At 40.6% G+C, this 25837-nt stretch overlaps 1 protein-coding gene across 1 annotated transcript in view; it reads left to right on the forward strand.

Annotated features, from left to right (window-relative positions):
• Positions 1-25563, forward strand: part of gli1 (GLI family zinc finger 1) — a 51822-nt gene extending 26259 nt beyond the window's left edge. Inside the window, exons 2-13 of the mRNA XM_077530379.1 lie at positions 9149-9261; positions 13858-14096; positions 14444-14533; positions 14609-14807; positions 16447-16609; positions 16762-16869; positions 18102-18242; positions 18322-18471; positions 19282-19446; positions 19526-19768; positions 19884-20196; positions 20843-25563. Of these exons, the coding sequence (XP_077386505.1) occupies positions 9191-9261; positions 13858-14096; positions 14444-14533; positions 14609-14807; positions 16447-16609; positions 16762-16869; positions 18102-18242; positions 18322-18471; positions 19282-19446; positions 19526-19768; positions 19884-20196; positions 20843-23358 (4398 nt within the window). The 5' untranslated portion in view covers positions 9149-9190 and the 3' untranslated portion in view covers positions 23359-25563. The remainder of the gene's footprint in view (positions 1-9148; positions 9262-13857; positions 14097-14443; positions 14534-14608; positions 14808-16446; positions 16610-16761; positions 16870-18101; positions 18243-18321; positions 18472-19281; positions 19447-19525; positions 19769-19883; positions 20197-20842) is intronic.
• Positions 25564-25837: the final 274 nt, after the last annotated feature.

Consider the following 25837-nt stretch of genomic DNA (forward strand, 5'->3'; position numbering starts at 1 on the left):
ACACAAAAATTGACAAGGGGGCAAGACGAGACGAGAGACAACTTTGCTCATACATGTTCGACATGTTTGGGGAAGAAAGTGTGTGTGTGCGTACGCGCGTGTGTCAGGGGGAGGCCGGAAACCGCAGGTATGTGCAGCTAGACGGCTGGGTGGCCTGCAGAGAAGCATTGAAGTAGTGCAGAAGGAAAGTTATACGAAAAATGTATTTTTTTTTCTTTTTGTTCCGCACGCAAAATATTTTAGTTCGGAGAAAAAAAAATCTCGTTTGATACACTTCGGAAGTTCCACAAAACCTTGGAGCTTGGAAAAAAAAAACATTGCGAGTAGTAAGTACACCTGCACATATTTTGGAAGTCAAAGTTTTGGCGGAAAAAAAAGGTATCCCGATCCTTACACAAAATCACAGTTAAGAAAACCAACACGGGAAAAGCAAAACTTAAAATTTTAGAATTGGGAAAAAAATTGTCTTCAAATACACGACTCAAAAGTTGCACAAAACCTTGGATTTCTTAAAAAAATAAAATAAAATAAAATGGAAAAACTATGCCTCAAATTCATATAAATCTTTGGAATTGTAAAAACCGTTAGAAATAACTCAAAAATTGCAGAAAACCTTAGATTTCTTACAAAACATGAACTAAAATAAAAATGTGGAAAAAATACTCCTCAAAATATGATTACATTTTTGGAGTAGTAAAAACATTCATAGAAAAAAAAAAATCAATATTTACACACAATTTCAGACGTAGAAGTCAAGCCAACTTTAAATACACGACTCAAAAGTTGCACAAAACCTCGGATTTCTCAAAAAATATCTGAAAAAAACACCTCGAAATTTACAAAAAAAAAAATCAGTTGTAAAAACAGTATGAAAAAAAATCGCCACAATCGTCCTACAAAATTTCAGAATTAAAAAACTAATTAACACAATTTAAATGATATGCAAATTTTTGGATTTCTAAGAAGACAAAGTCCGGGGAAAATACATCACAATAGTTGCACCAAATTTGAACGTTACATAAAAATACAAATCTGGGAAATATGCAAGTTAAAATTGCCACACATCTTTGGAGTGCGAAAAAGAAAAAAAAATGGGATAAAAATTATTCTCAACAGTGGCTTAAATTTTCCCGGAAATACAATACAAAAGTTGGAAATACAATACAAAAGCTGCAAACAATTTTGGAGTTCAGGAAAACTCTCTGTGAAATATAGTGCAAAGTTTACGCAAATATTACCTCACCAGTAGCATAAATATGAGTGTTAGAAACTCTAAAATATAAGCCTTGTAAGTTATTAAAAACTTTAGGGTTCAGAAAAATGAAATCCAGGAAGAACACATCTCAAAAATGTTCAAAATTAAAGAGCCCTCATATGATGTCAGTGTTATTACCATGTTGTAACAATGTAATAATGCAACATGAATACTGCTAATGATGTTTGACCTCCGCCTGCTACTGTCGGAGTGCCGTCATGAACAAAGTCTTCCGGTGCTGTCGCCATGTCTGTCATCAGTCACTCTGGCTGTGTAGCAACAAGGGATCAACGCTTCATTTTGACAGTGTGCGAAGGTCAACAGAGACAAATCGGCAGCCGCTGTTTACAATACATGAATAGCCGAGGTGTGAATTAGCCCATTTGATGACTGGGCTAAGCCACAAAGCGACGCTAGTAAACATTAGCTTTTACTATTCTGTCTTCTTTTCAACACAGGATGATTTGCGGCTTTCTGTAACCTGAGGGATCAAAGCTAAGAAAACCACTGATTATCCAGGATTATGACCACACTTTCTCAATGAGTGTTCAAAATGGTTGGATGATTTTAGAGGAGCAGTTCAAAAACAATGTTTTTCTTGCTATGTTGCAAAATTCAATATAGTGTTGCCTTGACTTACAAGTTCCATTTCATCCCTCTTAACTCATTCAAACCCAAAAACATGTAAACAATTTATTTTTATACTTTGTCCTTCACTCCCAAAAATGTATTTATTTATAAATGTTATGTTTTTTTGTTGTTGTTGTTTTTTATACAAGATCATACAGAAAGCTTTGATGCATTTTCTGACATGAAGAGGTGACTTAAAGCAATGGTAGTTATTACAAAAAATGGATAGCAGGTGGCAGCAAAGTATAAGAGATCAACCAGGGCCATGTTGCAACAAGCTCTTTTTGACAGTGTTTTCACCAGGACTGTAAATGTTAATGAAACATAGCTATATTCTAATACTGATGGAAACAGATATAAAATACTTTTTTTTTCCTGATGAAAGAAGAGACTCTAATCTTTATTTTGGTGGGTTCCATGTTTTTATAGCAATTGAATACAATATTCTGTGGGCCTTGCAAAATCAGTCAAAATTCTGGAGCAAAGGGGGTTGCTTCAGTGAAAATTGCCCAAGTATTTATTTTATTTTATTATTTTTTGCCTAAATCATCTCCTCCTGATGCAAATGGTTAATTTTTTTTTGTGTGTTTCTAAAATCTAAAAATCTGAAAAACTGACTTCGGCGATTTGTTCCGTGACCACATTCATAACTCAAAACGCTCATATCTCAAATCATCTTTCCCCTTCTAAATGAATTATTGTACTTTATAAAGGCAAACTAAACATAATACAACACTACAAACATAAGTAAATAAAATGTAAAAAGAAAAAGAAAAAAGAACAGTTTATGATATTTCCCTTTGTTTGATATCTTGTGAGTGTCACGCTAAAGCAAAAAAAAAAAAATGGAATTAAAGTCACTTCCATGACGCTCAAAGGAAGTTGAACTGACACTAATCTGGCCCGCAGCAGGTCAGTGAGTGGAGGCTTATTGTACATTACGGTGATGTCTCCAGCCTGGTGGTCACATCGTGCCCCCCCCACCCCCCACCCCCCTCCATCGTCCCATCAAATTACAGCAACTATGAGGAATTCACTAGTAAAAGGGGTAAAAACAGAAGGGATGGACCATCGGGAAAGTGGGCGAAGAGGCGAGGGGGTGGGAGTGTTGAGGGGGGCTGGGGGGCAAGCCCTTGAGAGTCCGTGTCGGGTCGGGCGGGGTTAGCAAAACAAAACCACAATTTAAAAACAAAGTTGACCACTGAAACAAAATAAGAGGGCCACAAAAAGTCAGTAGGTTACAGGGCGGAGACGAGTAAGGGAACGAGAGGGCAGGGTTTTCTGCCCCCCCCGTGGTTGGATGAGGGTTCCCCTGCCCTCCAGCCTTAACACAACACCATCCTCCGCAAGGCCGGCCACATCAGGAACGGCTGGCTACATTATAGCCGCCATTATCGTCTCTCTAAGTCATAACAGCCCCGAGAACACCCACCTCGACTGCACCGCCGCCAGAAAAAGAAGGGGGAGGGAGGGAGAGTAGGAATGAGCCCAGAGAGAGAGCGAGAGGAGGAGGAATGAGGGTGGAGGCAGCAAGCGATAGGAGACAGAGATACACAGTCAAGTAAAGATGGCAGCCAGGGAACACAATCACCCAGTTGAATCTGCGGAGAACTTGAACTTGTAGTCGGCACGATGGCAATCATCGTTTTCCACTTGTTGACGTTTCAGGCCAAACCGCAGTCGAATTTTGATGAACTGTGCTCCGCTCCCATACAAATAACCCAGCAGACGTCCACCATTTTCTTTTCTATTATACTAGACCTAGTGCAATTTCTGGAGAAATTGCATGGGAATGCTGAAAGCTGAATGCAATGAAAGAGTTTGAATGCATGTGGAATGCTTATGAAAATTGAGAGATTAACTATGAAATTATGACCTCCTGGTTACCAACTGTGCCACCGAGCAGTATCAGACACCTGATAATGACGTTAAGTTATATGTATGGAAGTGGGCATGTAAAGTGATACTTAGAGAAAGTTGAATGTCTTTCCCATTGAAAATGAATGGGGAAAAGTTGATATTAAACGTTAAATTGTGCAAATACTGTAAGTAATGTGGAATCAGACGATATATACCCCGGGAGGCAAGAATTTTTGAAGCCAGGTGAAATTTGAACTGTGTAAATTGGAAGTATTATGTGGGAGTTGTTAAGCGGCAAAAAAGTGTGGAGAATAAAAATCACAATAACATAGTTGTGGGAATGCTGAAGCATTCCCACAACTATGTATCCTGTTCAGGGTCAGCCTAAGGTGATGATATATGATATATCTGTTAGTTTTTATTAGTTTTAGTTCTTTAATAAATGCTTAGTTTTAGTTTAGTTTTAGTTAGTTTCAGTATTAGTTTTAGCTCTTAAAAATGTGTATTACTTCTGCGCAATATGTAGAAAACGCTATGGGAGCGACGTAATCTGAAGGCGCTTTTCTATTGGCAATCAAAATAAATCTACTTAAAACCACATTTAAAATCATCCCCAAAGGCTCATGCATTAAATTAATGACCAAAGACTAAAACAAAATACATTTTTGCTACAGTTATAGTTAGTTTTAGTTTGTTTTTTTTAACCTAAAATATAGTTTCAGTTAGTTTTCGTTTTTTTTAAAAGCATTTTCGTTTGAAGTGCTACTTTTGACATCCTGCGAAAAGTGGTGGGCTCGCTCTTTGTTAAAGGGTTAATAAACTCCACAAAAAGTGAGTGAAAAGTCCTGGGTCAGGTCATTTTATCCCATGTGACCGGCGACCTGTGGAAATGCGTGTCCTCTCTGGAGACCACCGCACAGGAAGGAGGATCTGATGATTTAGGGGAAATGTCGTCCATTGTGAATTATGGCAACACACTGCTTGCGTTTTTTGATTTAGTCATGCCTATGGTTGTTATTGTTCTTTTTTTTTTGTTCTTTTGTTTTGCCATTTAAAACATCTTCCAGTTGTCTTAATAACATACAAAATAGCAAAGGATCAACAATAGTTTGAGGGGGAGGTTCTTTTTCATGTAAATACGCCAATGCTCATGGACCTACTAAGCCAAATACAACTTTTGTTACCATGACGACCAGGGGCGGAGCTAGGGTGTTGCGGGCGGCGACTTGTGCTCAGGCAGCCCGGAATCGGAAAAGTGAGTCACCTGAAGACGAATCATAATTGTCATTTTCACTCACGTAGGCAGCACTTTATCACCAAATTACGCTAGTCAATTAGTGTGTGGTTCTTTTTATTTGGCGCATGTAGCGGACACATCGGCAAAACTCAGCGTGGGCGGGTGTCATGGTTTGGGTTGGGTTTGTTTTGATTTTGTTACTATTGTCCACCACATCTCAACCGTAATGGACCTGTTACGGTTGAGATGTGGTGGTGGACCTAAATGCAGGGAAGCAGGGTGAGGAGGCAAAGAATTAGGTAAAAAAGAAAAAAAGTTCAATAAACAAATACGAGGAGGCAAAAATGAGCTATAAACTAAGAAACAAAAAGTCCAAAATGGTGAACGAGACAAGGTGTGGAACAAAACCAGCAGCATGACATGAGGAAAATGACAATGAATCGACGCAGGCAGAGGGGAGACAAGAGACTAAATACACACACTAATTGACACAACGAGACACAGCTGGGCAAGACACAAGTGGCAGAGGGTGCTGATTGGTTGACAGACGGGGGAAGCCCACAAAGACAACATAATACAGATCACGACAAGAACTCAAAGAAACAGGAGGACAAAATCAAACCAAACCAAAATCAAACCAGAGCCATGACAAAAGTAACAAAATCAGCCCAAACCCAACCCAAACCATGAAGGGGGGTGGGGGGGAGGTGTATTATGTAAAATGTTGTCTTGTGTGCAATTAGGGTCAAGCTTCAAGTGTTGGCTCGGTGGACCAATGCATGAATCGCATCCAACCTGCATGTAAAAGCAGATTTTGGATCCCGATGTTGACCATAGTTCCAGCGTGTTGTAAATTTGAGCCGGTTTGTACCCGCTTCCCTCACTTGTCTTGGTCAGTCCTTGGATTTATGTTCCGGAGGTTTTTAATCTGCCGCTGTTATGTCCCTCTCTAAAAGCCAGTGCCGCAATGCTGAGTTTCTCATGAGTAAATGGCCAAAAATAGGACAGTTTCGTCACTGGAGGACAACATGCATGTGTGGAGGACGGAAATCTGGGTAACATTGCTATTCGAATTCTACATGAGAAAATAATTGCTTTGTATAGATTTAGGTTTGTTTATTTATGTAAGAATTGAGTAGATTTACATGCTACGGGGGGGGGGTTTGACTATGCACTTACTAACCAGTTGTATGACAAAATGTTTCGTCAAATGCATGCATACATGCTCTTAATAAATTTCATATTTGATAGTACATTTTTCAATGCATATATACAAAAATCTTCTATCCTAACCCAACAACAACTCATTTGAAGCAAACAACAAATTAACCGCAAACTTCAAAAATGACCATTCAAGGACGGCACAAAACTGCTAAATAAAATAACAACAAAGTGCAATACACCTAATTTTGTACAATTTTTCATAAAAATCAGCTCACTCAAAATTGTAATTCTATCGCAGTACTGTTTGTTGTGCATATCGTTCCAAATCTGCAAAAAAAAAAAATTGTTAGGCCTTCTCATGTTGTAGTACAAGGCAGTATATTAAGTGTACCTAAGACATGTCTGCCATCTAGTGGCGATTAGTTATATTACAACTTAAAACTGCAGTCGACCCCTGCATATTTGCAGTTCGGGATCCGCCGATGCACATAATTGCTGATTTCTTTTTTTATTTACGTATTTTTACAGATATTTTTCATAGTTGGGATTTGTTTGTGTGTTTTTTTTCACTCCATTTTCATGGAACCATATGTTGAATGTTTATCAGCGTTTTTTTGAGAATTTTTTGGGGGGGATTGCAAAAATAAATAAATAAGATAATGAATAGGGAAAGTGAATAGAAGTTTAGTTAGCTAACTAGTTAGTGAGTTAAAAATCCCCTCCTCACCCTCTCTTTTTATTTGTTTTCCACGCCCCTAGTTACGTGGGTGTTCCAACCCTAATAATAAAACATAAGAATACATTGAGTTTGATTATTTTGCCGCATGAAAATTATCATTAGATAATAAAAATGTCATTTCTTAAGGTACATGTTAAATATCGCAATAATAGCGATATCGCTATATTCAGCAACTATATCGCATATTGCATGTTTTTTCTATTCTCCAACTTCAGAAATTATGGCAAAATATTCATCTTTTGATCTCAAAAGTAGGGATTTTAGCTTGCCGCAAGCTTTTCTTGCATTGATTGTTTGCATGGAGTTCATGCAAGAAGGTTTGGTTCAGACTGCACCAGTCTGAATCTATAAATATGATTGCATTTTTAGCTCTCATTATTATAGAACCAATTTTTATCCAACTAATGAAACCGCCATTTCCCACACAACCATGAACACACGCACACACTTGACTTGCACCTGCCACCACACTTACTCACTTGTACAACAGTGTCGCGGCCTCTCTAGACTTGTTGGGCACTCTAATATTGTGATACCCCCTTGGCGCGACTGACAGGTGTGTGTGCGTGCGTGCGCATGCGTGTGCGTGTGTGGCATTTACGAGTTCTGGACAGCTGAAGTGCACGGCGAGATCTCTATTTAGCACTCGCAGCTAATTATCGTACATACATGTCAAGACAGCGGCGAATACATGCAATTAGCAACAGCGGGCCGCCCATGTCATTTAGCCACTTGCTAACTTTACACTCCAAATCCCCAAAGGTGACTCGTTGGCTTAAACAGCTCCCCGCTGCCCTTTTAACACTTGCGCGGACACATAACGGTCCTGGCAAAAGCAGACAGACGCTTTCATGTCGTGGCCAACGCGGCGGGTTTCTTTTTTTTTTTTTTCTTTTTTTTTTGACGCTCGTCACATGAACGGCAGCAACATGATCGTCTGGCCAGGTCAGAGGTGTTGAGTGGAAGAATTAGCAGCAGGAGGTTCTGATTTCTTTTTCGGAAATAGCCGGAAATGCCAATAGATGGCGCCAAAGCCTGATGAGTCGAAATAGGTGAAAATAAGCAAAATCCGGTTGATCAGGATCATCGCGTCGAGTGATTATCTTGTGATGTTGAGGTTTTTTTCCTTCTTCTTCTTCTTCTTCTTCTTCTTCTTCTTCTTCTTCTTCTTCTTTTTCAAAAAATGAAATTAACAGCTAAAATCTTGTGGGACAAATAATGACTGGATTAGAGGTGTATTTCCTCACCTCTCAAGACAGAATGTCTCCTCAAATTTTACAATTAAATGTAATAGTATTTTTTTATAATCTATGTCTAAAAATATAATGTATTGATATCCATGTTAAATAGAAAGAACTACTATTATTTAGGGCTGCAACAAACGATTTACAGCAATCAATTAATCTATCAATTATTTTTTCCGAATAATTGATTAATCTGATTTTTTTTATTATTATTATTACTTTTGAAATTGGGAACATGAAGATGGACCAGTTATTTTGAAATAAGAAATATGCAAAAATCACCTTTAATTAGGTTACTATTAATGTGAATACACCAACCATGTTAATGATTTAATAACGTTAAAATACATTTTTTTTTTTTCTTGAGAAAAAAGTTTATTGAGAGAGTTTTAATCCCTGATCTTTTTTTTTTTTTTTTTTTTTTTTTAATAAAACAGCCTTCTACAACATATCAAGTCAAGTCAAGTTTATTTATATAGTCCTTAATCACACAAAAGTCTCAAAGGGCTTCACATGCCCACAGCTGACAAATAGTAACGACATCCCCTGATCAAACCACAAAAGGGCAAGGAAAAACTAAAAAAATAAATAAAAAAAAACAGGGGGGAAAAAAAAAAGAAACCTTGAAAAGGGGCTGCAGATGTGGTAATCCCCCTCCTATGATGACCAGGCTGCAATGGATGCCGAATGGGCATCAATTTACATAGTTTATGATACTAAACATTAGTACTAGAGTAGATATAAAAGAGTTCCTTTTGCGTTCCAGTAAACGTTTCATTGCGTGGCTTTTGAATGTCAGTTATTCTTGCTATAATTCCTACTTGCACTTCTAATATAATGCATTTCCTAAACCACTCGCGCCGCTTTTAAAATAAACTCCATCTTTGGGAGCGGGCCTTCTCTTGTTTGCTTTTGCTCTGTTATTAACGTCCCACGCGTCCACAATTGTAACTCGGTCCACTTTGGTTTGTTTTGGTTTGGCGCTAACTTAACCCGCGTGCGTCCTTGTATTTGTGCAGGTCGGTGGCGTAAGGGGAGCAGTCGGCCGTCTCTGAGCGCCGATGCCAGTGGAAATGCAGCCACACCAGGGGCTGTATCACTATGACACCTCGCCAGGACAGCCCTCCAGAGGGTAAGAGGTGGTTGACACGTTGTACACTGTTTACTCTTTTCTGAAATTCTTGATTGAAGCATTCATTTATTGTGTGTGTTTTTTCCGGACAATTAAGGCCTTCATTTGGGAAGCAAATGTTAAGGCATCTTAAGGAAAGATGAATAAAATATTTTTAAAATACACCACTTTTTGCCAGCCCAAATGGATATGCATGTACTGCACAATATCCATTCAAAAAAGGACTTTAAAATGACATGCTCTTTTGTAATAGGGATTTGTACATAGCACAACTCATTAAGTAGCCTGAAATCACGTCTTAGAAAGTGCAGACTATTAATTTGAGAAATTCTTTACCAAGTTTCATTGTATTATTGAATACAGTTGCTGTCGTTTTAAGGATAATTACGGCCTTCATTTGGGAAAATAAAATGTAAGGCTTGTTAAGGAAAGATGAATAAAATACTTTTGAAATACACCACATTTTGCCAGGCCAAATGAATATACATGTACTGCACAATATCCATTCAAAAAAGGACTTTAAAATGACATGCTCTTTTGTAATAGGGATTTGTACATAGCACAACTCATTAAGTAGCCTGAAATCATGTCTTAGAAAGTGCAGACTATTAATTTGAGATTTTTTTTTTACCAAGTTTTATTGTATTATTGAAGCAGTAGCTGTCATTTTAAGTATAATTACGGCCTTCATTTGGGAAAATAAAATGTAAGGCTTCTTAAGGAAAGATGAATAAAATACTTTTAAAATACACCACATTTTTCCAGACCAAATGGATATGCATGTACTGTACAATATCCATTTATAAAAAACAACAACAAAAAAAACTTTAAAATGACATGCTCTTTTGTAATAGGGATTTGTACATAGCACAACTCATTAAGTAGCCTGAAATCACGTCTTAGAAAGTGCAGACTATTAATTTGAGAAATTCTTTACCAAGTTTCATTGTATTATTGAATACAGTTGCTGTCGTTTTAAGGATAATTACGGCCTTCATTTGGGAAAATAAAATGTAAGGCTTGTTAAGGAAAGATGAATAAAATACTTTTGAAATACACAACATTTTGCCAGCCCAAATGAATATACATGTACTGCACAATATCCATTCAAAAAAGGACTTTAAAATGACATGCTCTTTTGTAATAGGGATTTGTACATAGCACAACTCATTAAGTAGCCTGAAATCATGTCTTAGAAAGTGCAGACTATTAATTTGAGATTTTTTTTTTTACCAAGTTTTATTGTATTATTGAAGCAGTAGCTGTCATTTTAAGTATAATTACGGCCTTCATTTGGGAAAATAAAATGTAAGGCTTCTTAAGGAAAGATGAATAAAATACTTTTAAAATACACCACATTTTTCCAGACCAAATGGATATGCATGTACTGTACAATATCCATTTATAAAAAACAACAACAACAAAAACTTTAAAATGACATGCTCTTTTGTAATAGGGATTTGTACATAGCACAACTCATTAAGTAGCCTGAAATCACGTCTTAGAAAGTGCAGACTATTAATTTGAGAAATTCTTTACCAAGTTTCATTGTATTATTGAATACAGTTGCTGTCGTTTTAAGGATAATTACGGCCTTCATTTGGGAAAATAAAATGTAAGGCTTCTTAAGGAAAGATGAATAAAATACTTTTAAAATACACCACATTTTGCCAGCCCAAATGAATATGCATGTACTGCACAATATCCATTCAAAAAAGGACTTTAAAATGACATGCTCTTTTGTAATAGGGATTTGTACATAGCACAACTCATTAAGTAGCCTGAAATCATGTCTTAGAAAGTGCAGACTATTAATTTGAGAATTTTTTTTTTTACCAAGTTTTATTGTATTATTGAAGCAGTAGCTGTCATTTTAAGTATAATTACGGCCTTCATTGGGGAAAATAAAATGTAAGGCTTCTTAAGGAAAGATGAATAGAATACTTTTAAAATACACCACATTTTGCCAGCCCAAATGGATATGCATGTACTGTACAATATCCATTTATTTAAAAAAACAACAAAAAACTTTAAAATGAGTATGCACTTTTGTAATATGGATTTGTACATAGCACAACTCATTAAGTAGCCTGAAATCACGTCTTAGAAAGTGCAGACTATTAATTTGAGAAATTCTTTACCAAGTTTCATTGTATTATTGAATACAGTTGCTGTCGTTTTAAGGATAATTACGGCCTTCATTTGGGAAAATAAAATGTAAGGCTTCTTAAGGAAAGATGAATAAAATACTTTTAAAATACACCACATTTTGCCAGCCCAAATGAATATGCATGTACTGCACAATATCCATTCAAAAAAGGACTTTAAAATGACATGCTCTTTTGTAATAGGGATTTGTACATAGCACAACTCATTAAGTAGCCTGAAATCATGTCTTAGAAAGTGCAGACTATTAATTTGAGAATTTTTTTTTTTACCAAGTTTTATTGTATTATTGAAGCAGTAGCTGTCATTTTAAGTATAATTACGGCCTTCATTGGGGAAAATAAAATGTAAGGCTTCTTAAGGAAAGATGAATAGAATACTTTTAAAATACACCACATTTTGCCAGCCCAAATGGATATGCATGTACTGTACAATATCCATTTATTTAAAAAAACAACAAAAAACTTTAAAATGAGTATGCACTTTTGTAATATGGATTTGTACATAGCACAACTCATTAAGTAGCCTGAAATCACGTCTTAGAAAGTGCAGACTATTAATTTGAGAAATTCTTTACCAAGTTTCATTGTATTATTGAATACAGTTGCTGTCGTTTTAAGGATAATTACGGCCTTCATTTGGGAAAATAAAATGTAAGGCTCCAATAATAAAGATGAATAAAATAATTTTAAAATACACCACATTTTGCCAGCCCAAATGGATATGCATGTACTGTACAATATCCATTTATTAAAAAAAAAAAAAAAAAACTTTCAAATGACATGCACTTTTGTAATAGGGATTTGTACATAGCACAACTCATTAAGTAGCCTGAAATCATGTCTTAGAAAGTGCAGACTATTAATTTGAGAATTTTTTTACCAAGTTTTATTGTATTGTGAAGCAGTTGCTTTCATTTTAAGGATAATTACGGCCTTCATTGGGGAAAATAAAATGTAAGGCTTCTTAAGGAAAGAGGAAGAAAATACATTACAAAAGACACTAAAATGACAACTGATGTTTTTTTTTTTTTAAACCAGAACCTGTTCACCCAAGAACTCCTTAAGTAGCCTTTAAATCACATTTAAAAGTGATGAACAACAGAATAGCTTCTCTTTCCTGCTTTACATAATTTCTCCTTACGTCACCATCGCCTCACCTCAGTTACGGTGACATCTTAGTAGACGCTGCTTCTATTTTCGTCCCGCACTTTATTGTGAGGGTGCAATTGTTGTGGGGCGAGCTCGGCCTTCGCAACCCCCCTGCCTTCTTTCCCCATGCCACCCAGGTTGCGGGGCGGACTCTGCCTCTCTGACAGCTGCTAATTACAGGCCGACCGGCCCCCGCTGCGCTCTGCATGACTGCTCCGCGGCCCCGCAGCCCCGCTCGGGTTACCGTATTGAGCCAACGGGCCGGGCCCGAGAGGAAGGTGGAGGAGATAGAAGGAGATCGGCGAGGAGAGGGATCGGAGGGGGCACGGGGAGGAACCGAGAAACTCAACAGATTGAATGGCAGATGAGAAAAGGGGAAGGTTGGGGGGGGGGGGGGGGGGCAGTTGTGGATTAGAGGGTGCAGATTAAGCTCCAGTGGGGAATACATGTTCTCAAAGGCTGACAGAGCTGAAAGGGAGAATTAGGACAAGGTAGGCGGATGGATGGATGGATGGATGGATGGATGGATGGATGGATGGATGGATGGACAGACGGATGAATGTGGCCTCTTTTTGAATGGACAAAGACAGACACGTTTTTCTGGAATGATGTTGAAACCCTAAAGGAGACTGGAAAGTTCTCCAAGTTGGGATGGGAAATACCCAGAGGGCTTCTTTTCCGTTAGCCAGGAGCAAAACAAGGACAGTCTGCCCTCTAGTGGGGAGGAGGAAACATCACAGCCGAGCCCTTGCTGGGCTTGGAAGGTCCACGTTTCCACCTGTGCTTGGACACATTATGCATATATTGATTGATTGATTGATTGATTGATTGATTGATTGATTGATTGATTGATTGATTGTACATATAAACATAAACACATAGTAAAAAGTAAAAAGTAGTAGGAAGAAGTACAAAAACCTTATCTAGTCCTACTGCTTAATACTTCTATCAGAATAATTTACTAATAAGTTGTTCTTACTAAGATAAAAATTAAACAATAGAAAATAAACAAATATACGCAAAGAAGCAAGAGCGGAGGTAAAGCCCTACGATACAATAAATTCCCAAACATCAAGTACTGAACATATGTGGGCAAATATGCACATGCCCATATGCGCACATAATGAGTACATCACTTATAAACATACGTGCACACACATTTATTTACATTTATACCTGATTTGCATGTTTTTCTATCATTATCTTTTTAAACCTCTTTTTAAATTGCTTGCGCTTCATCTCCTAAACTGATTCCATGCTATTCTGGATCCTTCCACAGCTTACTGCCCCCGGACCAGTCACCGTACAGCGACATGCCCTCGTTGCGAGCCCCGATCCTCAACGGGCCCCCCCAGGACTGCAGAGCCATGTACAATCCCCTCGCTCCCGGCATGGCTCACGGATCGGGCCCCGGATCTGCGCAGGGCGTCGGCCATTGCTTGGATCAATACATGAGGCCCCCCCAGGCGCCGCCGCCCCTCGGAATGATGGGCCACAGGAGCATGGCGTCCGCGGAAGGTGAGAGTTCTGTGATGGTCGCCATGGTGACGCTTGAGTTTTTGTTATTGGTCGGAGGTTGGCGGGAAAGTGTGATAATTGTCGTGCTAGGACATCTGTGCCCTGAATTGGGCACTTGGGGAGAAAAATCTAGAAATAACCTATATTGTGAAATGCATGGTAGTCGGCCATTTTGGTTCAAAGGTGCCATGTTATAGGCAATTAGCTCATTCCTAGGGGTCGTACTTGTACTTTATCTTCAAGGAAACTCCTCCCACTATAGAATGAAGTACTGTATTTAAAAATGTAGTTATTACTGTGTTATTACATGTTTATAAAGGCTACTTGAGGACACATTATTTTCACAGGCAACAGCACCCCCTACTGTAACCAGAACAACATGATGACCCATCACAACTTCTGCCAGTCGGCCTCGGATCAGATCGGCTCAGGTGACGGTAAGAAAACAAAAAAAAAAATTAAACGAGTCGATTATGAGCTGATGTATTCTTAAGGACGCCACTTTGAAGCAGGCTCCAGGTTCTCCACGCCGCGCTCCATGCTGAAGCTGAGTAAGAAGCGAGCGCTGTCCATCTCGCCGCTGTCCGACCCCAGCGTGGACCTGCAGACGGTGATCCGGACTTCGCCAAACTCCCTGGTGGCCTTCGTCAACGCCCGTTGCACGCCCAACGGGGCCAGCTCGTACGGCCATCTGTCTGTCAGCGCCATGAGGTCAGATGTCGTAGAACATATGAGATGTTGGTGTGTTATATAATAGCAAACATGGTGGGCTAATAGATTTTATTACAAAGACACTTTCTTCCCTGGCAGTCTTCCTGACCTGTCTTCCTTCAGGGCTGCTTTTATTTATTTCAGCTTCCCTTTCATTGCTAAAACTTACTTTCTTTCCTTCCTTCCTTCACTTTTCTGTCTTTGTTTTTTCATCCTCTCCTTCCTTTCTGACCTCTTTATTGCCCTCCTTGTGTTCCAACTTTACTTAGATTTGTTCTTCACTCAAACCTAATTTTTGGCTTTCCTTCCTTTCCGACCTCTTTCTTGGCTTTCTGCCTTCCTTCCTACTTTCGTTCCTTATGTCCGCCCATCCTCCTTCCTTTGATGTCTTTCCTTGCTTCCCGCCCCTTAGACTTTATTAAACCTTCTTACCACACATTTCCTTCCTTCCTTCCTTCCTTCCTTCCTTCCTTCCTTCACGCATGATTTTTATTTTTGCACTCTTACTTCCATCCTTCTTTGCTGAAATCTTTTCTGCCTTACTTCCTTTATTCCTACCTTGCCTGCATCCTGACTTCTTTTATCTTCATTCCTTCACTTCTTCCTTACCTCCCCACTTCTTGACCTCGTTCCGCCACACCTATTTGTTATTCTTGTACGCTTCATTCTTCCTTCACTAAAACCTACATTTATGCCTTCCTTCATTTTTTCCTACCTTCTTTCCTTCATTACTTTTTCCTTTGTTCCCACCTTCCTTTTTGACCTCTTTCCCATTTTCCTTTCCTTCAAACCCACTTTTATTCATGCATCTTTACATCCTTTCTTCTGTTGCTTCAATCTGCGTTTCTGCCTTCTATTTTAACTTAATTCCTTTTACCCAGACCTTTTTTTTCCTTCCCTTCTACCTATATTTGTACATGTACCCTTCTTTTCTTTCCCACTTTTATATTTTTCATCCTTTATACCTTCTCTTAAGACTACTTTTATATCTTCCTTCCTTATGGAGTGGAGGCTACTTTTTCAGTACTGCTTTACAATCCGCTTGCTTTGTTCGTGACTCATTTGCTAATTAATGTTGAAACAGGAATTGATTAAGAAAAAAAAAGGACTTTTGGAAATTATGGAAAGTTGTTATTTTTGATCGCTGCTTGTTGGTATGTTAGCAGGCTGCTGCTAAATGTGCCAATTTTGAAAAATGTGGTAAAATTTTGCATGTGTAGTTCCGGGTTGATGAGGGCGCAATTGATCAACTTCTCCACTCAGCGGCGCTACAGAACTGTGATTCAGCTTAGTCCAGACTTTTTTTTTTTTTTTTTTTTTTTTTTAAGCCACAATAGTCAATCATTTTATTTGTGTTTTTATTATCTTATAATATCTAAGAGTTTTATTTCACAACAAAATTGTAATTTTAACTGCATTGCTATTTAGAGTTTTTATTACAACATGAGACCGTTCCACATTCCCACATTAGGTTGGTATTTCATGCTCTTGATTGCACTTTAACCAGTTGTGTAATTGGATTACGTGGTGGCCTTCATCTTGGTGGTCCCCAACAATACATATTTAGCTTTACATTCTTACTTCAAAACAATTTTTTTTTATGAATGCATTTTTACCATCATTCTGTGTTTCCCCGCAGTCCGTCCCTGGGCTATTCCAGCAATATGAACTGCCAATCCAGGCCTCAGGGCTCCATGTACGGGGCAGTAGGTGGGGGTACACCTCACACACCGGGCCAGTGCCAGGCTTCCCGACTGCCCGCCCACAATCCTCGTCTCCACGCTCCGCCCAAACACGGACAAGTAAGATTCATTCCCCCATTACCTTAGCTCACCTTGATGCATTGCTACCGTGTTTGTCGTCTACATCTGACAGCTGAGGGGAAACGTGATGCTACAAAAGCGACGAGTCTAAAAATAGTTTAAATGCGTGTATTTTATGTTTTATGCTGTAGCTAAAGACGGAGCCCGGCCTGGGAGTGGTGATGGATGGCATGAATGTGAAGAGCCTGGAAGAGAGATCTGAAGGAGACGTGGCCAGCCCTTCCTCCACCGGTACTCAGGTACTAGAACATGTTTGAATCCTCACACCAGTTGACCTTAAAAACATTCAGCCTTTTTATTCGAGAGTACTTCTTGTTTGCAGTGATGACGGTTGTTACAGCAGTTTTGAACCAACACATGAAGACAAAATATAAATACAAAACAAAACAACCTCCTGCATGATCAAGTCCAGTTCTACTTAAACTACAATCACAACAGAATTTTTGGGTCAACCAAATAAATGAGCGCAATTATTCTTGTGAAGTCAAATTTACATCGAGCTGTTGTCATAATATTGTCATATTTCTAATGGTTTAATGTCTCATGATATTTTTATGATCAGTTCTGATTATACTTTTAATATATTTTTAACGTGTAATGCATTTAATCATTTCTATATATTAAAAAAATATTTAGCTATATTATATCAAATTAACAACTTATCATGTGTTATAATAGATTAACATTTAAATAAATTTTAATCTTTATAATGCATTTAATAATTTTATGTTTTAAAAAAGATTTTAATTATATTTTAAATATTTTTCCATTATGTGTAATAATTGGTCATGTATAATTATTTTGAAATGTTCTAATAATTTTTAATTACTATTTCTGCATATTTTCATAATATTGTTTAAAAAAAAAAAAAAGACAACAACTGTACTTGAACATTTTTAAATGATTTCCACCATTAATTGTGCCTTTAGAAACAATTCTAGAAGCACAATGTTCAACAAAACAACAAAACTTTGTTACAAAAAGTACTGTACTAGCAAGAGAAAATTACTAACAAAAAGGAAGAAAAATAATATAAATAATAATAAAGAATAACCATAAATAGGCCAGTAAAAAGCTGGGTTTTGAGGCATGTTTTAAATTCGATATAAAACACACAGGTACTGTAAAGAAGATATCCCTTTAAATATTTAGAAATTCCCCAAATTCACTTTTTCTTGCTTTAGTGACTTTTCAACACTGTACTTGAAACACTGCATATAAAATAATGCCACGTTATAAAATATGTATCTTTCATTGTATTTAATTACAGTAAAACTATTTTATGAAGACAGTCAGGAAAGTGCTTCGCTTAATATTAACATACTTTAAAAGGTGAAACGAGACATATGATATTGAGAGAGTATTATTGCAACTTGAAGTGGTATATGAAAGTCCATGAATCAAATTCCCCAGTCAGAGGAAAGGAGAATCATTGCAGCATATCTATTGTTTGTTGTGCACGTTTCATCAGGACCCCCTCTTGGGTCTCCTGGACGGCCGAGACGACTTAGACAAGGAGGACGGCAAGCCCGAACCCGAGGCCGTCTACGAAACCAACTGCCGCTGGGAGAGCTGCAGCAAGGAGTTCGACACGCAGGACCAACTCGTGCATGTGAGACCCTATGCATTTGAACACAACATCGAACGCGTCCAAACTAAAAAAAAAACATTTTTTTCTCCCTCCCATGCAGCACATCAATAACGAGCACATCCACGGTGAGAAGAAGGAGTTTGTGTGCCACTGGCAGGAGTGTTCTCGCGAGCAGCGGCCTTTCAAGGCCCAGTACATGTTAGTGGTCCACATGCGCAGGCACACGGGGGAGAAGCCGCATAAGTGCACTGTGAGTAATTGAAATTCTGGGAAAATAAATAAATAAAAAATCATTAGGGAGTTCTGCTTAATTTTGCCACCTGTGAGTCTTAAAGCGGAAGTCAAACCCAATAAATAAATAAATAATTCAATAATTCTTGACAATAATATGTTCTATGCAGCCCCAGTAGTCTAAATATGGTATTGTGGTTAATATTGGGTTAGTGGAATACGAGTTAAGCAGGTCTCAAGTAACAACCAATCACAGCTCAGCTCCAGAAAAAAAGTGAGCTGTGATTGGTTGTTGCCTGAGCAATTGTGATGTCATCTTCAGTCGACAGCAATTGGCAAAATGGCCGCGCCGAGATGGATAAAAACGGATGGATTTTGCTGCATAACTCATATTCCACAAAGGTAATACTAATCAGAATGTCATGGTTAGACTAAAGAAGTCACATATAACATATTATTGGAGGCCTTAAAAGAGACACATTACACGTCTTTCATAATTTAAAAACAGATTTGACAGATTAAGAACTACACTTAATTAATTTCTTATATTGCTGAAATTAGCCTGCTTCGAATCTTGTCTCATGAAAAAAAAAAACCTATTGTCACCGTACTGCTGGGACAAAGGGGCGGAGCTATGACGTTGACATAATCTGGCATCTTTTTCTTGAGGAGGCAGAGCCCAGTGTGAAAAAAAAAACAAAAACAAGCACCCATAACAACAATTGAAGAATATACACTCAGAGGAGCAGCTCATGCAATTAGCAGAGGCGGGAATAAGTCACAAGCAAGATATTGTATATGAATAATAGTATCTGCAATTTTGTTTCAGTTCGAAGGCTGCAACAAGGCGTACTCCCGTCTTGAGAACCTAAAGACGCACCTGCGCTCCCACACCGGGGAGAAACCCTACGTGTGTGAACACGAGGGCTGCAATAAGGCCTTCTCCAACGCCTCCGATAGGGCTAAGCACCAGAACCGAACCCACTCCAATGAGGTAGCGTACCACAAAATGACCCAAACCCATTATAAAGGATTCTGGCTTGATGAGACTTTTCCGTCCTACTGTGGTCCAGAAACCCTACGTTTGCAAGATTCCCGGCTGCACCAAGCGGTACACGGACCCAAGCTCGCTACGTAAACATGTGAAGACGGTGCACGGACCCGAGGCCCACATCACCAAGAAGCACCGAGGCGACACGGGCCCTCGGCCGACTGGCTCAGCCATGACCCCCGGAGGTCCGGGCGCCGAATTACTGTTGGAGAAGGAGGAGAAACGCCGGGAGGACTGCAAACTGATGGCTCCTGATACCACTCTGGTGAGTGTCCTTTTGTCTGCGTCTTTAGTGTCCTGGCTTACGCTTATTGCTACGTGAATCTACAAGCAGTGCGTCTCAATCATTTTTGCTACACAAACAATTCAACCCCTTTCAGAAACCGCAGCCAAGCCCTGGTGGCCAATCGTCCTGCAGCAGCGAGCGTTCCCCGCTGGGAAGCACCAATAACAACGACAGCGGTGTGGAGATGAACCTGAATGCGGCGGGCAGCCTGGAAGACCTCACGGGCCTGGAGGACGGCGGAACGACCGGGGGAGGCGGAGGGGAGCCAGGAAGCGCTGCAGCCACGATGGGAATGTCGGCGCAGGCCCTCAAGAGGCTGGAGAACCTCAAGATCGACAAGCTGAAGCAAATCCGACGACCGACACCGCCGAGCCGTTGTCTCCCCAACAAGCTACCCGCGCTTCCTTGTATGTGATGTTTAACCTTTGCTACCATTGCCAATGTCAGAAAATTCTAAATTGCCCTTTGTTTGGCTGTTTGGTTTGACTGGTTGGTGACATCATCCACAAGGTCAATTTCAAGGTTAACTAAAACAAAAGGTCAAAGAGTAACAAAAAATGTGCACCAATCTTCTAAATTGCAGATTCAGAATCCTTGTTGAATTCCCTTTCCAATGATTTTTGTGATGATTGACCCAGTAGTTCCTGTGATATAAGGGTTTAAATGGCGGCCACGCCCCTTTTTGTCAAAAATAACCAAATTCGGAGGGCCGTGGCGTCCACACCCCTGCTTCGATTGACCTCAGATTTTACATTTAGTGTTGTACCATCACTATCTACAAGTACACTAAGTTTAATTAAAATCTAACTATTCTTGGTTAAATCAAATAGAATGACCAATCTATATTTGCCATGTTATTGATCGGTATCCGGCCCAAGCAATATGGTGGATTGGTTCGGAACAGATCTGCCTCACAAGTTAAACCCTGTGATTGGTTGTTTGTCTATGTGTACCCTGCATCTGGTGACTAGTCTAGGGTGAAGTTTTGCCAGAGAAATAGAGTCCAAATCAGTTCTAATATCAATATATTCTGTGCGATTTTACCATTCCCAGGTTCGGGGGATTCTATGGGAATGTGCGCCCCATCTCCACTCCTTTCAAATCGGCGTGTCATGGAGCTATCAAACCATGAGCTTGGAGGCGGGACTTCCATCGGCGCCAGTGCCAACGATCGTAGAGGAAGCGGAACGAGCAGCCTGAGCTCCGCCTACACCGTCAGCCGCCGCTCCTCCATGGTATCGCCCTACTTGTCCAGCCGCCGTTCCAGCGATGTCTCTCAAATGGGCGTAGCAGCTGGAGGTGGATGCCACCTCCTTGGCCAAGATCAGAGCATTGGGGATCCCCTCTCCCCTGAGACCAGCCATAGAGGAGCTCCCTGTCCAGGAGGCGGGGCGCTGCCGGGTCTTTCTAACCTGACACCAGCCCAGCAGTACAGTCTCAAGGCCAAGTACGCCGCGGCCACCGGTGGCCCACCGCCAACTCCCTTACCCGGTATGGACCAGCCAGCCACTCCCGGCAGAAGAGGAGCTGTTTCGGGCGACTACCCGGGGCAACCTCTGCCTCCTTTCCTTCAGCAAAGTGGTCCACGTCGGCACAGCGCCAACACAGAGTACGGCACGGGTGTGATCTACCCTCACCAGGCTCCAGGCAACACCAACAGGAGGGCTAGTGATCCGGTAAGAACGGCGGGAACAGCAGACCCGCTAGCCCTCCCGAAACGCTTCAACAGCCTCAACAATGTCTCCATGATGAGCCGGAGAAATGCCTTGCAACACCAGGACCACCGCAGCACCAGCATCGCTCGCCATATGTATTCCCCTCGGCCCCCGAGCATAACGGAGAATGTCATGATGGAGTCCATGAGGATGGAGCCCCAATTAACCCCTTTGGATGTAAGAGACCGTTCCATGATGGTTCCACCTGGTGATGGGGGCTTTATGGGATACCAGCAGCAGACACTCGGATCAGGTGGCGGGCCACTTTCAAATCAATTATCGCCAAGCCATGACCCCCTGGGCTGCCCGGACCAAAGTTACATGAAAGCGCATTACCAGAACCAAGGAGGAGAAGTTACTCCAAGAGTTAGTGGAAATTCTATGGGTCAAACAAGACCCGTTCACCCAGAGGGAATGTCTAATACACTTCTTCAACAGGCCGAGTACAGTATGAGCAACTGTCAGCTCAGCCCGTCAGGCCACCATTACCCAAACTTGGGGCAGGGAGGCGAAGCCGGAACTGGCCAATGGCGCAACGGCCACAACCAGCTTCAAAGCTCGTATTCAGAAGCAAATATGCAGCCTCAACAGACACAAGCCCACTTCAACAATCAGACGGGCCTTTACAACAATCCAGAGGGCGCACATAAACTCACCATCAAGCCTGAGCAGCACTTCCATCCTGGCATGGGGAGTGCTGATGCCTGTCAAAGTGCTAAACTTCAGCAGCAGCGCCTACTCCTCCAGCAGGTTCAGGGTTATGCCCTGCAGACTGGCGGCCGAGTTATGATGAGGAACTCAAATGGCATGAGCTGTGACTTTCAAGTCCAGAACCAGAACCCCTTCCCCAGTGGTGGGGGCTTGAGTTTGGGATGCGCTGGCACCGCTCTTTCTGAAGGCCAGAGGCCCGAAACACCCATGATGCAGGTCAAGGAGATGATGGTGAGAAACTATGTGCAGTCCCAGCAAGCTCTCATGTGGGAGCAGCAACAAGAACAGCAGCAGAGTCCAATAAAACCACCTCCACTTTCTGATAACATGGATCTGGCTGGCCAGCAGGGATCAATGATACAACACAGTCCACAGCACCAAAACCAGAACATGTACTCGAACCAAGCTTACCCTTCTTACCCTAACCAGAACCTCGTCATGAGCCCTCCGACGCACAACCGTGGTTCCGCCTCGGCCGCACCTAAAGAGCAACAGATGATAGGGCTCCAAGGCCCTTGCTACGGTCAGGAGATGGTGGTCCCAAGACCACCTCCTCAAGGACGGAAACCCCTGAGTCGCCAGAACAGCTTGTCACAAGTCGGAGGAGGCTACATGGGAAGTCCGCAACAGCTCAGCCCGGCGCACTCCAATTCCAGCCCTCGAAGAGCCGTCCGGTTGCCTCCAGTCCAGCAGCCACAGAATGAAATTTTCTCCCCTTCCAATAATGACATTTACTACTCGGGCCATATCCATATGGACATAGAGAAACACATGGACGCCCAGAATGGACATTGTCGCCCCCAGCAACATAGCATGGGAGCCAACGTAGACCCAACAGTTGGTACAAAATCCGCCCCCATGGCTCCCTATTCCGAGTCCGGCCCCATCCCTAACACCTTAGAAAACCTGGACCTGGACAACGCTCGCATAGACTTCACTTCCATCATTGACGACGCTGAACCTTCGTCCTTCAGTCCGCTCAACCATCCCGTTCAGGGCCAGCCGGGGTCTTCCTCGCAGACATCATCACGTCTCACCACCCCGCAGAACTCCGTCACCCTGTCCAACATGGCGGTGGGTGACATGACGTCCATGCTCACCTCGCTGGCAGGGGAGAATAAGTATCTAAACACTTTATCGTAAACGATGACACCAGGCCAACAATCAAAGACTGTTTTTATGTCGTCCGATAGCCACAGCTTGTCAGCACATACTAGTCCAGTTTGAGGATTTTTTTTTTCTCCCAATTTCTTGGATTATAAGTCAGGGACAAGTCCTTAAATCATACGAACGCATTTTGTACGGAAAAGGAGGCTGAAAAAGATTGTTTACCAACTGGAGACCTTCACTACACGGACAATAATATGGATTTGAATGTCGATCCACTACGTGAAAACTTTAAAACCAAAGGTGCCTACTCGTTCCATCGCTGCCTTACACAGGTGGCAAATCCAGGTTCAGAAAGTAAAAACCCTGCTAGTTTGGCTTTAGCCCCAAATGGTAGCTAGCCAGCTCCCGAGCTAGCTCTCCGGGTGCTCGTTTACCTGCTAGGGAGCTAGCTAGCTAGCACAGGTGGCTAAAGCCAAACTGTGGCAGGGATTTTACTTTCTGGACCTGGATTAGCCACTTCTGTTGCCTTTTATAGCATATTTGTGCCATGTGAGTTTGAATTTGAGTTAAAATGTGAATTTACTGTAATTGAGTACTTTTAATTTTTGAGGTGGAATTTGATTAAGAATTGTTGAATTCAGCATAAGAAATTGAATGGTTGTTTTTTTTTTTTTTTTTAGATTTTTCATGAAAAAAAATGTGTAAAAAAAAATCTACATCTAAATTCAAATTCAAACTTAAATGTCATTTGTCATAAATCCATTCGTTTCTCCTTTTCAGTGTTGGAAACAGCTGCTTTCATTATTTCCCAAAAATGGGGCATTTCAGTGGCAACCAAGGTGACTAGAAGGATACGATGTATATAATTTATACGTACATTTACGCTGTAATATGTTGTGTATACAGCAATAAGACGACGGACAAATCTTTTGTCTCGTGATGTTGCTTTTTGTTTGTCAATGTTCACGCGGGTGTTAATACAGTATGATGAAGTTCTTTTAGTGGTCGAGGGGATAAAACATGTGCTACTAATTATTAATCGTAGTAGTCGGTATCAATGGCCCAGCAGTATTTCCACACGGTGTATTGTACATTACACGCATAGCCTCAGGTTGCCGTTTTAAAATGACTTAGAATTGCCTTTCTGAAAAGTTTGCACTCCACACGTTTACGGTTTAGTGGTCCGAGAGCAGCTCTATTGCCTCAACTGTTTTGCATGATTGCAACTATTCCCTCTGCAGTTAGTTAGCATTCGGAAACAGGTATTTGACAACATTTCAAAATGATTGTTATGTCAAAAAAATGTTTTAAGTGGACAGGAGAAAGGTCCAACAGTCATTATGTAAACACCCAAGGAGGTCAAGGTTGAAGGCCTTTTAAAAGAAAACAAATCAGTTGCAATGTGCCAACCATTTAGTGAGGAAACAGAAATAACGTGGGCAGCACATTGGGCTCGTTATTAGCGTGCCTGCGTCACACTTAATGAATTTGTTTGCTTGTGCTTGCTTGGATTTTTCTCCACCTTCGTCCCACATTCCAAAAACATGCATGTTAGGTTCATTGACGTCTCTAAATTGTTAGGTGGGAATACTTTGTTTGTCTTTTTGTGCCTTGTGATTGGCCGGCGACCAGTCCAGGGTGGACCACGCTTCCCTCGCCAAACGTCAGCCGAGATAGACTGTCTGGACGAACACTTAAAATCGTAACGAAAACACGGTGCATTGAGGTACGCCTTTGCCAATAGGGAAACGCATCACTCACGCTGTGGCTTTGCACTGACCGCAGACTGTTTGCATTCTCTGCAATAACATAAAATGCTATCACTTTTTAAGTCATGCAACACGGCAGCTGGACTTTGAAGGCCACGTATGAACGGATTGCAGAATATGAGCGAGCTACCAAAGACACACTTACTGCCTGAAAGAACGCACCGCTTAATACACTAACAATAATAAAGCATGGACTCAGAGTGCTCTTCATTAGAATGTAAAACATGTTTTGTATGTCAATATTAATAATGAATGTTGATGTGTGCATGTGTGCTTTGTTTTCATCCTTTCTTTGGGACTTCTTTTTTGCTGGCAAAAGAATATCACCTTTAGCAAACGTAAAAGCTATAAGAGTACGTAGCAATAACTATTATAGATAAAAAGCCAAGTGTTATATTTTCTGTAAAATTTTTCTACATGTGTTGTGTTTTTTTTTTTTTATACAAATGTGGTATATTTTAACGGTATGAATAAAGATGTTCAGTTTGCAATGAATGCAGCATGCGTGGAGCAAATCTTTATGGGTATTTTAAAGGGAACATGCTTGACTTTTTAATGGGGAGTAAAACAAAAAATATATATATTCTTGACTATATTTTCTATGCCGCCCCACTAGTCTAAATACAGTATTCTGGTTAATATTATGTTAGTGGAATATGAGTTGCAGCAAAATTCAGCCATTTTTATCCATCATCCATCAAGGAGGCAGCCATTTTGCCACTTGTTTTCGAGTGAAAATGACC

Source organism: Festucalex cinctus, chromosome 8 (genome assembly GCF_051991245.1).
Source record: "Festucalex cinctus isolate MCC-2025b chromosome 8, RoL_Fcin_1.0, whole genome shotgun sequence".
Lineage (NCBI taxonomy): Eukaryota > Metazoa > Chordata > Actinopteri > Syngnathiformes > Syngnathidae > Festucalex > Festucalex cinctus.